At 41.6% G+C, this 13,843-nt stretch overlaps 2 protein-coding genes across 8 annotated transcripts in view; one reads left to right on the forward strand and one right to left on the reverse strand.

Annotated features, from left to right (window-relative positions):
• KCNIP1 (potassium voltage-gated channel interacting protein 1) overlaps positions 1-13,843 on the forward strand; it is a 224,240-nt gene that overhangs the window by 14,777 nt on the left and 195,620 nt on the right. The window lies entirely within an intron of this gene.
• On the reverse strand, positions 43-8,506 carry KCNMB1 (potassium calcium-activated channel subfamily M regulatory beta subunit 1). Its single transcript, XM_033072999.1, has 4 exons — positions 8,421-8,506; positions 4,305-4,470; positions 2,668-2,863; positions 43-1,331 (listed from the first exon to the last, which is right to left on the reverse strand). Exons 2-4 carry the CDS (start codon positions 4,439-4,441, stop codon positions 1,062-1,064), a joined length of 603 nt encoding a protein of 200 aa, XP_032928890.1. The 5' UTR covers positions 4,442-4,470; positions 8,421-8,506; the 3' UTR covers positions 43-1,061.

Below are 13,843 nucleotides of genomic sequence, written 5' to 3' on the forward strand. Positions count from 1 at the left end.
AGATAAGGAAAATTTACTGGAAACAGCAGTGAAAAGACAACGACCGGTTACAGCGACAATAATATTAAAAGAGTGCACAAGAAACAGTTTGCACCTGAGTTCTCACCCAGACAATACTTGACCATTCCCTCTGCAGTGCTACCTGGGCTGGCAGGCAGCCCTTTCCTGGAAAATGAGTTGAGGTGCTACAGAATAACCTCAAGGTCCTGGCTACTGCAGAAATTAACCCTTTCTTGGCTAGAGCCAGGACACCACATTCTTTATATCATAACTTCCTTTTAACTTCCTTTCTGTATCAGTTTTATAATCTATGCAAATGGCAGCCAGGCAGTCTTCCTTGAGTGGCACACTTGTCTCAAATACTGCAAAGCTAAGATTTGAGTTAAATAGAGAAACATACTTTTAGAATAGGCCATTACCATTTAGTATTACTGTATTCTGTACTTTATGCACGTATTTCTTTATAGGCAATTGGTGTCAGATGATTGGAGTGCAATATTTGTAAAGTCTGTGGATGTGTATTTTTGTGTTGAGGGTCTTTCTCCCTTCCTTTTCCCGAAAGCAGAGAGGTCCATGATAAAATATATACCTTTTTACACCATACCAAAAATGCTTTTCTCAACAGATGAGTATGCCATGAGTACCTACTGTATTGGTGTATAAAGGGTGTCTGCCAGTGAGGATGTATATGGATATGGCACCAACTGATCTCAACCAGACAGAAAATTAGCACCCTATCTAAAACGAGGAAGAAGAGTTTAGTAGTAAATGTGAATTGCATCTTTGTAAAGCAGCTGTACCTCCTAAAGCTCAAGGAAACAATGGAGAGTAAGTCTGTGTGTTTATGAGGTGTTTTCAGGCATTCCTCGGAATCAGTTTTACATTTTGTTCTTGTGTAATGGATTGGCATCTGTAGTGGTTGGTCTTCAATTTTTTTGAATGCATGCCCCTGAATTGACACCTGGCATATTAATAGTCACAAAATGCCAATAAGACAGGCAGAACAAATACATCTTAATATCTTCCAACAATTGCAATAGTCTATGCTAGATATGTATTTTTTACTGCCAAGCAGAAAGAACAGAAACATACTGACTAATTTTTACCAGAACAATAATCAGACATCCACCAGTAAACATGAGTGTAGGCCAGAGGAAAGCAAAGAGGAGGCCTTTTGAGGGATAAAGTCTGCTTAAAACGACGTTGGTCTGTGTTCCTCCTGGGTCATAGTAACATGGGAAAGTCCGGTATTTTTTGAAATTGCTTGCAATTGTTTCTATCCGTGCTGTAACTTCTTTAGAGTTCTCCAACTTGTCTGGGACGTACGAGCACTGAAATAAAAAATCAAGGTGATTCATTATAAAAAATACTACAAAGTTTTTAGTTAAGTCTGATTGAGTGAAAAAATCATGCTAATACTGATAAAATCCTCTGTGGCTTGGTATCCCTGGAGATTGTCTTGGTTTCATTGTCCATTTGCCATGCCACACCTCCCTGTTTCCATCAGCATGTCTATGCCTCCAGTCTGCAGATTTACAGACTAGAATTATGTTGTTGGAAACCAATAATATACATGCTCAAAAAACCCTGCAGTCACTTCATTATTATAGTGCCAAGCTCCAGTTCCTAACAGAGCTTCTAGGTATTGCCACAGCAGGAAAGTGTTTGTTGTGCAGAAATTCACACTGGCTTGTCAGTGTGCACAAGAATGAAGTTGTTTCACTGCACCCCTCTGGTTGTAAATAGTAGAATAATACAGCGAGCATGTTGGAGGTAGTATTATTTTATGTATATAATAATGCTTGAATATACCAAGCTGGAACCTGGCCAAGGCAAAAGCAGGGATGGTTCCTGACCTGAAAATTTTACTTGCATTAATGTAATTAGGTAGGACATCAAGAAGTTGCCTCCTTTTGCAGTGAACAAGACTCTTGTTTCCATCTATGGTTGGTAATTTCTGTTTGCTCCTTCTTTGCATTTCCCTGAGCCAGTCATTATAAAGATAGGCATTAGCTAGAAAAAATCTCTTCAGCTGAAGCATCCTAGGCTATTAGGTTTGCACTGTGGGAAACTGTAACCTATATAAATGCCTTGCACTTGGAATCTGAGCATGTTTGTTCCAGATTCTGAAAGTACTTCAGTCTTGGGCATCCAAGAGCTGAAGAATTTTCACTGATTTGTTTCTTCTTTCTGTCTAAAGTGTGCGTCATGTTGCCATTTTCCCCTTCTTTATTCCCTGCTTCATAATATGCACCTGAGAAACAAGTAAAATTGGGATTTGTGCTCTTACTTTGTATAGTTTTAAACTTGATGTCTCTCACGTGCTAATTCAACAAGGAACTGAGCAAGCCACAGCTTCTAAACCATTCATTACAATAGGTCTTCAATAGGGAGACTTACATATTTTAAAATGTCCTTAAGTGTTGTACATTTGTGTTGCTGTAATTCCTTAGAAAGTGTTAACTTAATATTTAATGTAATGTTTAAAATAAAATACAAAACTGTGTAATTTCTGGAATGTTTTAAAAGTGCCTTGATCTAAGCCCAGACATTAACATGTAAAAGATGAGTAACTCCTGCTGTCACTGTGCAGCTTGGTTTAAAAGCTATCAGCCCCTCTCCTCAGATAACAGCAGAGAATGAGTATGCAATCTGTGCTGCAAGTACCTTAGGATTTTTTTCCAGTGTATCTTCAGTCTGGTAGAGCATAACCTCCTGTCCTGAGGCTGTCAGATTAACCCACACCTGTAGACAGGGATAAGGAAAGATTTCCTCATCCTCCGATCCTTCACTGTTTGGGCAGAAAACTTTGTCCTTGATGTTGGCTTTGAGTACCTTGCACACAGTTTCTGTTGTCCAAACACTACAAAAACAAAACCAAAACCAAAAGATATTCCTTTGAAACTCATCAGAAGCATCTGTTGCAAGTTGCATGTGAAAATGCATCTGTATGTGATGGTTTGGCTGGAGTTCATAGTTGCTCCATCCTGCTTGGATGAACTGTGCCCACCCTAAATCTGTGGCTGCACCTGGAGAAGGGCTGCCATAGTGAGTAAGCTCGGGAAAGCATTTTTGTTGTTTTTGCTATAGTTTTTTATGTATTCTGTGGTTTTCAGTTAGATTCTGAGCTTCCTATCTGTTACTGGCTTCATGTTATTAAAGAAAAAAAAATAGCTATGGAATTTAAAGTTTGGTAGTAAATACCTTGAATGCAGTATACTTTATGTCTTAGAAATATTTTGACTGATTTCATTCAATAAGCCCCAGAATGCAGATCATTATCCATGGTTTTCCCCTTTTCTCTCTTTTTTTTTTTTTTTGCATGGGCCTCTTGCATAAATAAGAAGCAGGATTTTGTCTGGAAAAAGTAGCAGGATTTTGTCTGGAAAAAGTTAATTTCTGCCATTGTTTAGCTGTTTTTCTTAAGAGCTACATTTCTGTTATTGATAACACATTACATTTTGCTCACAGTAGTACACTGGTGGCAAAGAAAGTCAAAAACCAACCTTACTCCAGTTCTTACGAAACTACTCTTGATACCTTCTTTTGTAATGTAATCTGCAGGCAGGAAAATAAATATGCTAATTGCTCTGTTTTAAAGAGAATGTATTTAGAATAGTTTTGAGATTAAAGGTGCTCTAGCAAGAAGAATGAGGTGGATGTCCTTGCTTTCTCTGTCATAATCTTGAAATATGAACAAGCGAGCTGCACTCTTTGTCTTGTTACTTTGATATTTTGCAAATTGATTTTGTGTGTGTAGGCAGAACTTGCAAAATTAGATAAAAGGGTGGGCATTAGTAACTCATTCAGCATTCATTATGTTCTGTAATATTTGGTGTGGCACACTGGGTTATTGAAAGTGCTAGTTTCTTATGAGGTGTAATTTGGAAGTAAGATACAAATTCTTGAGTGAACAATTTTACCATGACTTGTGTTACTCAAGTTTTATTAAACAAGACACTCTTTTGCCCATGAAAGTGCTTTGTTGAGCTGTTTTTATTTATGCAAGACTTGGCTTTTCCTTGTCAAGCTTTGATAAGCATGGTTGGCTTTTTGATTCTACAATAAGTATTTCAATTTAGTCTGTTTAACTCTAAGAAGGATAATTTCCTGTTTTTTTGTGCTCACTTGTGCCTGATGAATTCTTGGCACACTTTTTTTCTCTTCTGTCTTACGAGCTCTTTTAGACTGCTTAGTTTGTTGTACAATATACTTATATGTATTTTATCACCATTTTAATTATTGTATATAATGCTAAGAGGAAAAAGTATAGCTTTGTTTCATAAACAAATGGTTCTTATTACCTCTTAGTGTAAAATGGCACAATGGTGATCCCAATAAAGAAGTACATCATCATGGAGCATGCAACCATTCCCAGTCCCAGGCAGAGGGCTCTTGTCTCCCCTCGTTTTTGTGCAGTCACCAACTTCTTTCCCAGCATGATTTAGACTTGTGAAACTTGAACAACCTCTTTTAGGTGTAAAATATAATACAGAAAAGAAAGGGAAAGCATGACAGTTATTGTAGTTATGTAGCAAGTTTCTGAAATATAATATAATTGATGGAGAAACAACCACATTTTTGCACAAAACTAGAACTAGAAAAACCCCAACAAACTTGCTGTGTTTTTTGTAGTCATTAGAGTCCTGTTTTACTTTTTAAATTTATTGTGTAGTACATTAAGAAGTGCACGTGTATGTGTAAGCCAGGAGGTTAGATAGGAAAACCTGATAACTTCTGGAGAGAATTCTGTTAACAGTCCAATTGTCCTCAGCCTTAATTTGGTGTCTTTTATGTTGCTAAGTCTCTGAAGTTAAGAGTTGTCTTGCTGTATATTGGTAAAGGCTGCATGGAGAGAAAACCTTCCCAGATTAGAAACATTTTTTAAAATTATGCCTTTTCTTCTGGAGTAGTTTGAAATGGGGCTGTCTTATATCAAAAGAACTGAAATAATTAAAAATATAGTATTTGATATTTCTGACTTCTGCATGTTTGCTTGGCCTCATCCATTCAGAGGTGCTCCAAACCTGCTGTCTGAGGAGTGTTGGAGTAGCTCTGGGGAACTAAGTCTTGGAGAGAGCTGTCTGAAGCCTAGCTCAGAACTGACTGGCATTAGCCCCTCCACTCCCTTGAAAAAGAGCATTTTAAATGATCCACCATAAATGATCCATAATGTTTTGTTGAAGACACTCTGAAAATAATTGCCATGAGTCCATATGCCATTAAATCATTATGAGTGACATGTAAGTTTCTATAGAAATAGTTCAGAACTTTCACTACAAGTTCAACCCACCACCAGTATCTGCTGCACTGACACCTGTGATTGCAGGTTTGTGGGGTTTTGTTTTTTCATGCAAACATGGCAAAAACCATTTTCGTGAAAATGACAAGACTGGCAAGATTTGTGTGGGCTTTTCGGAGATAAGGGCGAAAAGCTGAGCAGAAGGAGAAAAATGAAATTCATGCCAAATCAGTTTTCCCTTCTGTTCTGCACAAGGCAATGAGCAGTGCATAGCTTTAGACAGTGCATTTTCAGGATTTTAATTTCAGGTGTGTGCAACTTTTTAGAGTTTATCCTTACTGGCTGGACTTCAGGATGGCATAGTTCCTGCCTAAATCTACCTGTGCTCAGACTTAAATTTACATACAGTGTAAGACGAGCACAAACCAATGTTGGCGAATAGGCTCTTCAGGTTATCTGTCAGTAGATGGTCTCCAGCTGCTACAGGCTGGCAGAACTGAGGCGTGACTGCAGGTAGGGGACCATGCTAAATTTGGTGAAAGATGAGATAGACCTCAAAGCTATGAACATGTGTCCCTAAAACTGAAATATATGTTTTCTGGTGCATTTTTCTGCTTTCAAATGTAGAAGACCAGAAGAATCTGTGACACTATTTCATGCATATACAGAAGAATTTAAGAGGAAACACAGGACTGAAAAGGAAACCCATGTGCTTTTTTTTCTTTCTTTCTTATATAAACATTCTTATGTACTACTGTAGAAAATCCTTAATTTTCTGGCTCTCAAGACAAAGCAAAGTTGCATACATATAGAGAAACATATTTACTTGGAAGTTTTTCATTGTTTTAAAGGTTAATTTTTTGAGATTAAAAGATTCTTCTGTCTCTTTGCTCTGTCTATGTATATTAGAAGGAGTGTTGAAATTGCTGAATTAGTGTTTCCTCTGACAAAACCAATAAATCTTCTAAAATAAAACACTGCAGAAAACTTAATTGGCCCAGGAATGAGTAAAATTGAATTGGAAAATGTTCAAGTGTATGAAACAAGGCTTAGTCCAGCCTTCAAGAGAATATGTAAATCTATTTTTGTAGTGCAGATTTTATGCAGTGGTTTCATACTTATTAAGAATGTATCAACTGCAAATGTTTTGATAATGTTCCCTCTGCCTAATCTTCTTCAATCCAGTAAATTATACAGTACATTAGCTGTACAATTTCAATGCGTAATAATTGCATTCATAGCTGCTAGTGGTAATCTTAGGGATGCCATCCGCTCAGGTTTCGAATAGTCCCCAGTTTTAATTAGAGAGATATTTGATACTTGGCAGGAAGTCTCTACCTCCTCCTACTCTCCCATCTTTTGAGGAGTTTCCAGTGGTGTGACCTCTGTGAGTTCGGATGGGACCTCTCTCTCAAGCTATTCCAGACTGCTCTTAATTTGGGTAAGTTATGAATAGCATTGATGAATTTATCTCACTTGCAGAAGAAAGGTTGCTAAATCCCTCTCCTGAATTTAGGTAGGGAATAAATAACAACTATTAATATTAATTAATATTAAATACTAAATATTATAGTAAGGTGGTGGTGTGTTTTTTTGGTTTCGTTTTCCTTTGAGCTGATTTATCTCACACTATGTGGTGAATCTCCAGTGAACACTTATGTATTACTTTCAAATGAATATTATGTTTTAATACTGCATCGTGCCAAGAAGCATGATGCAAATCATGCACATCTCTGTAGTGATGAGGACTTTTTAAACAGGCCTCTGCCCTTTGGCCTCCACCACTTCTACATGCAAAACAACTATTTGTTCTCTCCTGTCAGATGCCAATTTCAACCACCTTGTTTTATTCTCAGAACAGCTTGTACAGACAAAAATTGCCAGCTTTGCTGGATTTGTAAGAGGAGCACAGTACTTGGTGATAGTTTGTTGACCAAATGCTTTTTGAGAGAATCATTAGGCAAAAGTTTTAGATTTGTAAGTGTGAGCTCTGCACTGGTTATGTTACTGGAACAGAACTCATTTACACACTTAGGACTCTCTCTATGCAGAGCTAGTTGGATCATTCACACTTGCTTATCTGTGTTTCCATCAGTACTTCAACACTGCTTAAATTCTTCCTTTCTGTTTCAATCCTATGACCATCATTTTCTCCTCTGCTGCCTCACCACTTAAAACAAGTTATAGTCAAAACTGCATTTCTGCTAGCACTTTCTTTCCCTTTCCACACCCTCCGTTTCATCCTCTAGCAGTTACAGGCATTTCTTGCTAGTATTGGGGGAGTGCTGTGGCCAGGGAACACCATTTTTTATTCATTACGTAACAAGCTTTCTGTGTGCCTGAGATCACAAATACAATATGTTACAGAATGAGGTGATGCTGAGCCTCGATGGACAAGTGTACAGAAAAATTTCTCACGTAATTGTCTTGGAACCCCAAAACAGCAATATTTTGACTGTATAACGTGATGCAATCGTTTATTCTATAAAATATGCGGTATAATTTTGCTTTATTACTGAACTGTTTACTGGATGTGACACTAGAGTGAATTAAAGAAGTTAACTTTTTTAATTGTCTAAAACCATATGCAGTTGTTTAAGACTAATTCTATAACCTTTTAAACATGGTGGTTCTTAAAACAAGAAAAAAATGGGGGAAGAAAAAAAGAAGATACTTGCTCAGTTCAGCTGTTCTGAAATCTTTCTGGAGTACTTTTTCCTTTGATTCAGTGCTGTAGAATGCTGCACAGAAGGTATCACTTTAAGATCAGATTTTTGGGAAACCTTCAAAAGTTCATGTACCAGGTTCCTCTCTAACTTAGGGATAGGTAAGCACAACCTCTAGAGTAATTCTAAACACCCAAAGTTATGAAACTTCTAAGAGCAAAGGTGCATTTACCATTAAAATGAATAAGAACTGTGGTCTTATATGAACTATCGGCTCTTAATTTGTGAAAATATTATTATCTTTGCTACAGTTGTGAAGAATGATTATATTGCATCCAGTTACAGAAGAGAGAATTCAGTCTGCATACTACAGAAAAGTTACCTGTGCTGTCCTCCATAGTCCTGCAGATAGAGAATGGAAAGTCTTCTGCTTCCCAAAACACTGCACTTTTAGAACCACAAAGCTTCACAAGCTCCCAAGGAAAAGCAGTTGTATGTAGAAACATACTCACAGTTTTTGTTGAAACGCTGCTTTCTCTGATGAAAAACGTCTGTTACATGACAGACTTGGAAGAGTAGTGGAGCTCAGAGCTGAAAGTGATTTTTATTACTTTTTTTTCCTTTCCTGTACTTCTCTGGGTTTGCTTTGCTGTGGCTGAACTCCAATCTCAGTTCCCCTATTACAAAGCCTCTTGTAACCATAAATGGTAAGGTATGAAAGAGCACTGTCCTTTTGGAAATTAATTGCTGGAAACCAGGAAGCCACAATGCTAAGACTGAGGTTTCTTATACACTAGAGCCCTTTTACAACACATTTTGGTGCATTTGTGCTAAACTGTGGGCCTACTCTGTTTGTACAACTCTTTTAGTTCAGAAATCTGACAGATATTTTGGGTAAGATTTAAGGAATTGAACTGTATTGATGACCAGTGGTATTGATTCTTAATAACCTGAGCCACTACCAGCTGTGTGGGAATGCTTTATTGCCATTGTTTTCAGTGAGTTTGGCTGCAACAGGTGCTACAATTCTGACTGTACACCACAGACTTATAGATAAGAACATCCATCATGCCATAGGTTCATTAGTGTCTAGCATTTTCCTCTAGCCAAAAAGCCAAGCCTACTTTTGGGACATATAACAGATAACTCCTAGCACAGAGCTTCAGAGAAGAGCTATTTTAATTTATTTTTTTCAGAGGGAAACTCTATTATTGGAAGTCTAAAGGAATTTAAATGACTTAGTCCAGTGGAATCATTAGGAGAGAACTGTAAACAAAGGTAGGATATTTGCACCTCCCTCCCTGCTTTAAGTATCTCATAATTAGCTATTTCAAGCTGTTCTTCTAAACTCACTTTTGGTAAAAGATTTGAAGTTGACAAGCTCAGAATGTTCATGTTGTCTGAAGTTAACAGATGAATCTCCCTCAGCAGGACCCTTTTGTATTATTGCAGATCCAGAAGAGATCACACAAAGCTAACCTGGATTTAATAACTCTCTGGTAGACATTTACAGCTAAGTAAGAGGAAGTCTGCTACTATCATCACGATTGGAAAGATTTATTACCACAGTAATTTTATAATACTTGAGAAGTGATATAGAGAAATTCTAAAATTGACATTTGAAGTTTGGGAAAAAGAGCTTTATGAACAAAAGTTATTTCCAGATAGAACAGGATCTGGTTGTGTGGAATTTTCATCATTTTTGATGTTTAGCAATCAAGACAGGGCATTTCATAGACTTAAGGAATGCTGACTTAAGGAATAGTCAGGGTTTTAATGAGGAACTCATTTTAAGTGATTTTTGGGTTCTGTGAATCAGGATTCAAAGTAGAATGGAAAGTAAGCTGTGCTGGATGAAATTCATGAATCCTCAAATTGAAGGTTTGTCTTCTATCTCCTCTCCCTGTGCACCTTAACCCCAGTGGCCAAAATAGATTTCATTTGAGTGATAATTTACCATAATTCTTTTAAAAATGAGCAATGCTTCCACTTGGAAAATCTTACCATATCTGTAAATTAATGAAGTAGCTGCACTTCAAACTTTACCAGCCTCCAGAACTGCAAGTAGCTATCTGACAAATTAAAGGGAATTAATATATATCTACGTGGATTTATTTTCCCCGTAGAGTGATAATGGAAGAAAAATCACGTGAAATCTCTCTGAAAGAGACATTGTGTAAATGTAAGCATACAAGGATTGTAGCTTTTGCTTTGTAAATAAAGGTATGAGGAGACTATAAGCATTTCAGCAATGGCAGGGAACAAGAGCTTCTGTGTTTACTTGCTGTACGGCTCTGCAGTGAGTACTTGCTGTTGTCCTTTGGGCACCATTTGTATTGCAGAGTGCTTTGTTCCAGTCCCTTCTGCTCCTCATGGCTGACCATTGCTGTGATGTGTTCGTTCAGAGTGCTTAACCCTCCCAAGGAATCCATCTCACTTTGCTGGGATGCTGAAACTTCGGGGGAGTCTGGTTTGACCCCATATACTACTGAACAGTTTGTTCTTGTAATGTCACATGAATTAAACTTATTCAGTGTTTGCACGTGACCTGTTCCACATTAAGCTGTCCTGTGTAACAGGGGGGTCTTGCTGGAAATCTGAGTCAGGTTATATAAATTATGTCTGTAGTCAAACAGAAGCTACGTGAATTTGCAACCTCTGAACTCCGTTTTTGACTCTAATGTAAAGAGCAGTAGTTCCTAGATGTGTTTTGGCTCCTTATAAAGAGTCGTCGAGGAGTAAAAATAGCTCTGTGCATTTTTTTCCCTATCAGTTTTCAGCTAACAAATTTAAGTCTGGTAGAATGCATACCATCCCTCTTCCATGGTCTACATTAAGATCAAAATTTAATATGGGAAATGTAGATTACAGTAATTTCACGACCATAAGGGGCACTGGACTGTAAGGCGCACACCCCGGGAGTCGGCAAATTTTGCAACTTTGTAGATCATATAAGGCACACTAGACTATAAGGCACACTTTTTTTTTGCAGTGAGGAGCCGCGCGACGCGCAACAGATTAACGAATTACTGGCAGGTGCTCAATTTGCAAACATTTTTCAAAGATGGATGTAGCCTTTAAACACAGCCCCAGGTGCCCTCCCCATGCAGCGGGCCCTGGCACTCCCGCCCGCCCCCGGCGCCGGCTGGCACGGCTCATGGCTCATGGCTCCCACCGCACGGCCGCGCTGCTTCCTGGCTTCCCCCCGGCCGGCGGCGGCGGCGCTTCTCACCGCTTCTCCCAGCTTCCCGCGGCTGCGCCTCTTGTCACTGCTTTCCTGCGGGGGCAACCGCGCCGCTTCTCCCCGCTTCCCCGTGGCCGCGCGGCTTCTCACCGCTTTCCTGCGGCAGCGGCAGTGGCCGCGCGGTTTCTTGGTGCTTTCTTGAGGCCGCCATAGGGGCTGGGCCACTGCCGCTTTCCCACGGCCGCCCGGGCCATGCCGCCACTTCTCCGATGCCGCCACTGGGCGGGCTCTGCTCAGGGCTGTTGTGGGTTCACATTTCTCGTCCCCCCGCGCCCAGGCCGGGGCCGTCTGGCTTCTCTTTTCCCCCGGGCCGGGGCTGGCACCACCCAGCTTCTCGTTCCCCCTGCCCCCGCGCCCAGGGTGGCGCCGCCCGGCTTCTTGTTCTGCCCGCACCCGGGCCGGGGCCGGCGGCAGCTCCCTCCCTCCCGTCGCAGCTCCTACCAGCCATGGCCGCCCACTCCTGCCCCCCCTCGTGACTCAACGCTTCCGTGACAGCGCCCCCCCATTGCGGCTCACACTTCCGGTTTGGCAAATTACAGTAATTTCACGAATACAAGCCGCACCAATTTGACCAAAATTTTGGTGGAAACCTGGAAGTGCGGCCAATATTCTGGGGCGGCTAATACATTAACAAAATTCTAAAAACTGCCAACACGGAAGTGAGAGCCCGCGGCAGCCCCAAGCCAAGCTGGAGCCCAGCCGGCCCCGGCAGAGGTAGGAAAGCCTGGCAGAGGCGGGGCCAGCAGTGCGGGGGGCGGGCGGCTGAGCCTGAGCCAGCAGGGCGGGGCAGGGAGGGCGGCAGAGCCTGGGCCAGCATGGCGGGGGAGTCGGCAGAAGCGGGGCTGGCAGTGCACGGGAGCCCGACTGCATAGGGGAAGATAGCAGAAGCAGGAAGCCCGGCGGCGCGGGGCTGCCCGGCGGCGGGGAAAAGCCCCCTAGAAGCAGGGCTGGCAGTGCACGGGAGCCACATTGCATAGGATAGGATAGTAGAAGCAGGAAACCCGGCGGCACGGGGCTGCCCGGCGGCGGGGAAAAGCCCCCTAGAAGCAGGGCTGGCAGTGCACGGGAGCCCAGGGGAACCGGGGCTAGCAGCGTGGGGGAGCCCGGCGGTGCGGCGGCCAGCAGTGCCGGCCAGGGCGAGCCAACATGGCAGCGGCGGTGCAGACGGGAGCGGGGAGCCAGGGAGTCTGGCAGCGGCGGCAGCAGCAGCACCGCCCGCAGGGCAAGCAAACGCAGCAGTGGCAGTGCAGACGGGAGCAGGGAGCCTGGCGGCGGCGGCGGCAGCAACACCGCCCGGCCGGCCCAGCCAAGCCGTAGCGCCGAGCCGGGCCATCCACCCCTATCGGCAACCATGAGCGGGCCGAGCCTGCCTGGCCCCGCCCCGAGCCAGTAAAGCCCGCTATGCTGCGATCCTGTTACTAATTGGCCAATTTGTGAAAGCTGCGCACGGATTCTCGCTACGAACAAAAGTGCGGCTAATATTCGGGGTGCGGCTTATCTATTGACAAAGACAGCAACATTGTCGAGGCACCGGGGGTGCGGCTTATAATCCGTGCGGCTTGTATTCATGAAACTACTGTACGCAACTTTGTCCATTATATAAGGTGCACCGGACTATAAGGCGCACTTCTGGGTTCAGGGGAAAAATTTAGTCAAAAGAGTGCACCTTATAGTCGTGAAATTACTGTAATTTGTCATTAACTTTCAACTACACATATTGCTCCAGGGCCAGTGGACATTCAGCTTCTAATTGCACCTCATTTTGTTGTTCAGCTCAATTGTTTCTGCTGTTTTCAATAAAACAAATCTGCTGAAAGCGAATTACATCTTCATTAGGACTAATTAATAGTTGCCTTCTTTAAAATAACTTCATGTGAGGCTTTGCATAGGGTAATAAAGTGAAATTTTATTCAGCTGCAGACTTCACTTCAAACATTTTGCAAAGAGAGGCAGATGCCATATTGAAATAGTTGTGCAAACCCTAGCACTTTCTTTGTTTTTTATGCTTTTCCAAATGTTACATTTGTTCTTTATTCAGACTAGCAAAGCTTGTGAAGTCTGGCAGGTTGGATCCTGCTGGCCTGGAAATCAGGGGAGGTAGGAGCTGAAAACAATTGAGTCTTAATATTGATTCTTATAACCTGTTTCCTGAGGAAATTCTGTTTCAGGATTCCTTTGGTGATAAGACTTTCATTAACTGAAAACAGAGACAGTTAGCTTTGCTCTGTTCTTTCAGTTCATACAAGACTTTTGGCTTTTCATCGCTATTGCTTTCTTTAAAGTTTAGTTAAATCCTGTAAAAAAAAAACAAACAAAAAAGATTGTGATTGAAATATGGTACTGACAGTTCACATCTTCTAACAATCAAGGCACTGTACCTGGAGGAGGCCTGTATGAGTAAGACTGTAGGGGACAAGTTGTAAAGTGATGCTGTATGTCTGCAGTTCAGGCAATTTTGCAGTGGCAAGTTTTCCGGAGGAACACTGTAGTTCCCACAGCTTCCCCAGACACAGGTCATTTGCTGGGCTTTGTCTCATCTCCTTGTCATTCCTTGGGGCAGCAGCAAGGATATAGATCACGCTGTCACTTCTGTTGGCTGCTCTTTTGAGAGCAGTGGCAGATGTTACCTGTGCACAAAGTAGTTCTCTCCTGTTTGTAAAACAAACATTTGCCTCAGTTTAGAAATTTTTC

Source organism: Catharus ustulatus, chromosome 15 (assembly GCF_009819885.2).
Source record: "Catharus ustulatus isolate bCatUst1 chromosome 15, bCatUst1.pri.v2, whole genome shotgun sequence".
NCBI lineage: Eukaryota > Metazoa > Chordata > Aves > Passeriformes > Turdidae > Catharus > Catharus ustulatus.

What these genes read in the sequence shown, in the direction of transcription:
- KCNMB1 (XM_033072999.1), bottom strand. Translation starts at nt 4,441, where the DNA reads ATGCTGGGAAAGAAGTTGGTGACTGCACAAAAACGAGGGGAGACAAGA. An exon ending in GTGCCATTTTACACTAAGAG is followed by an intron (nt 2,864 to 4,304) that starts GTAATAAGAACC and finishes TTGTTTTTGTAG; the next exon opens with TGTTTGGACAACAGAAACTG. An exon ending in CACTGGAAAAAAATCCTAAG is followed by an intron (nt 1,332 to 2,667) that starts GTACTTGCAGCA and finishes TTTTTATTTCAG; the next exon opens with TGCTCGTACGTCCCAGACAA.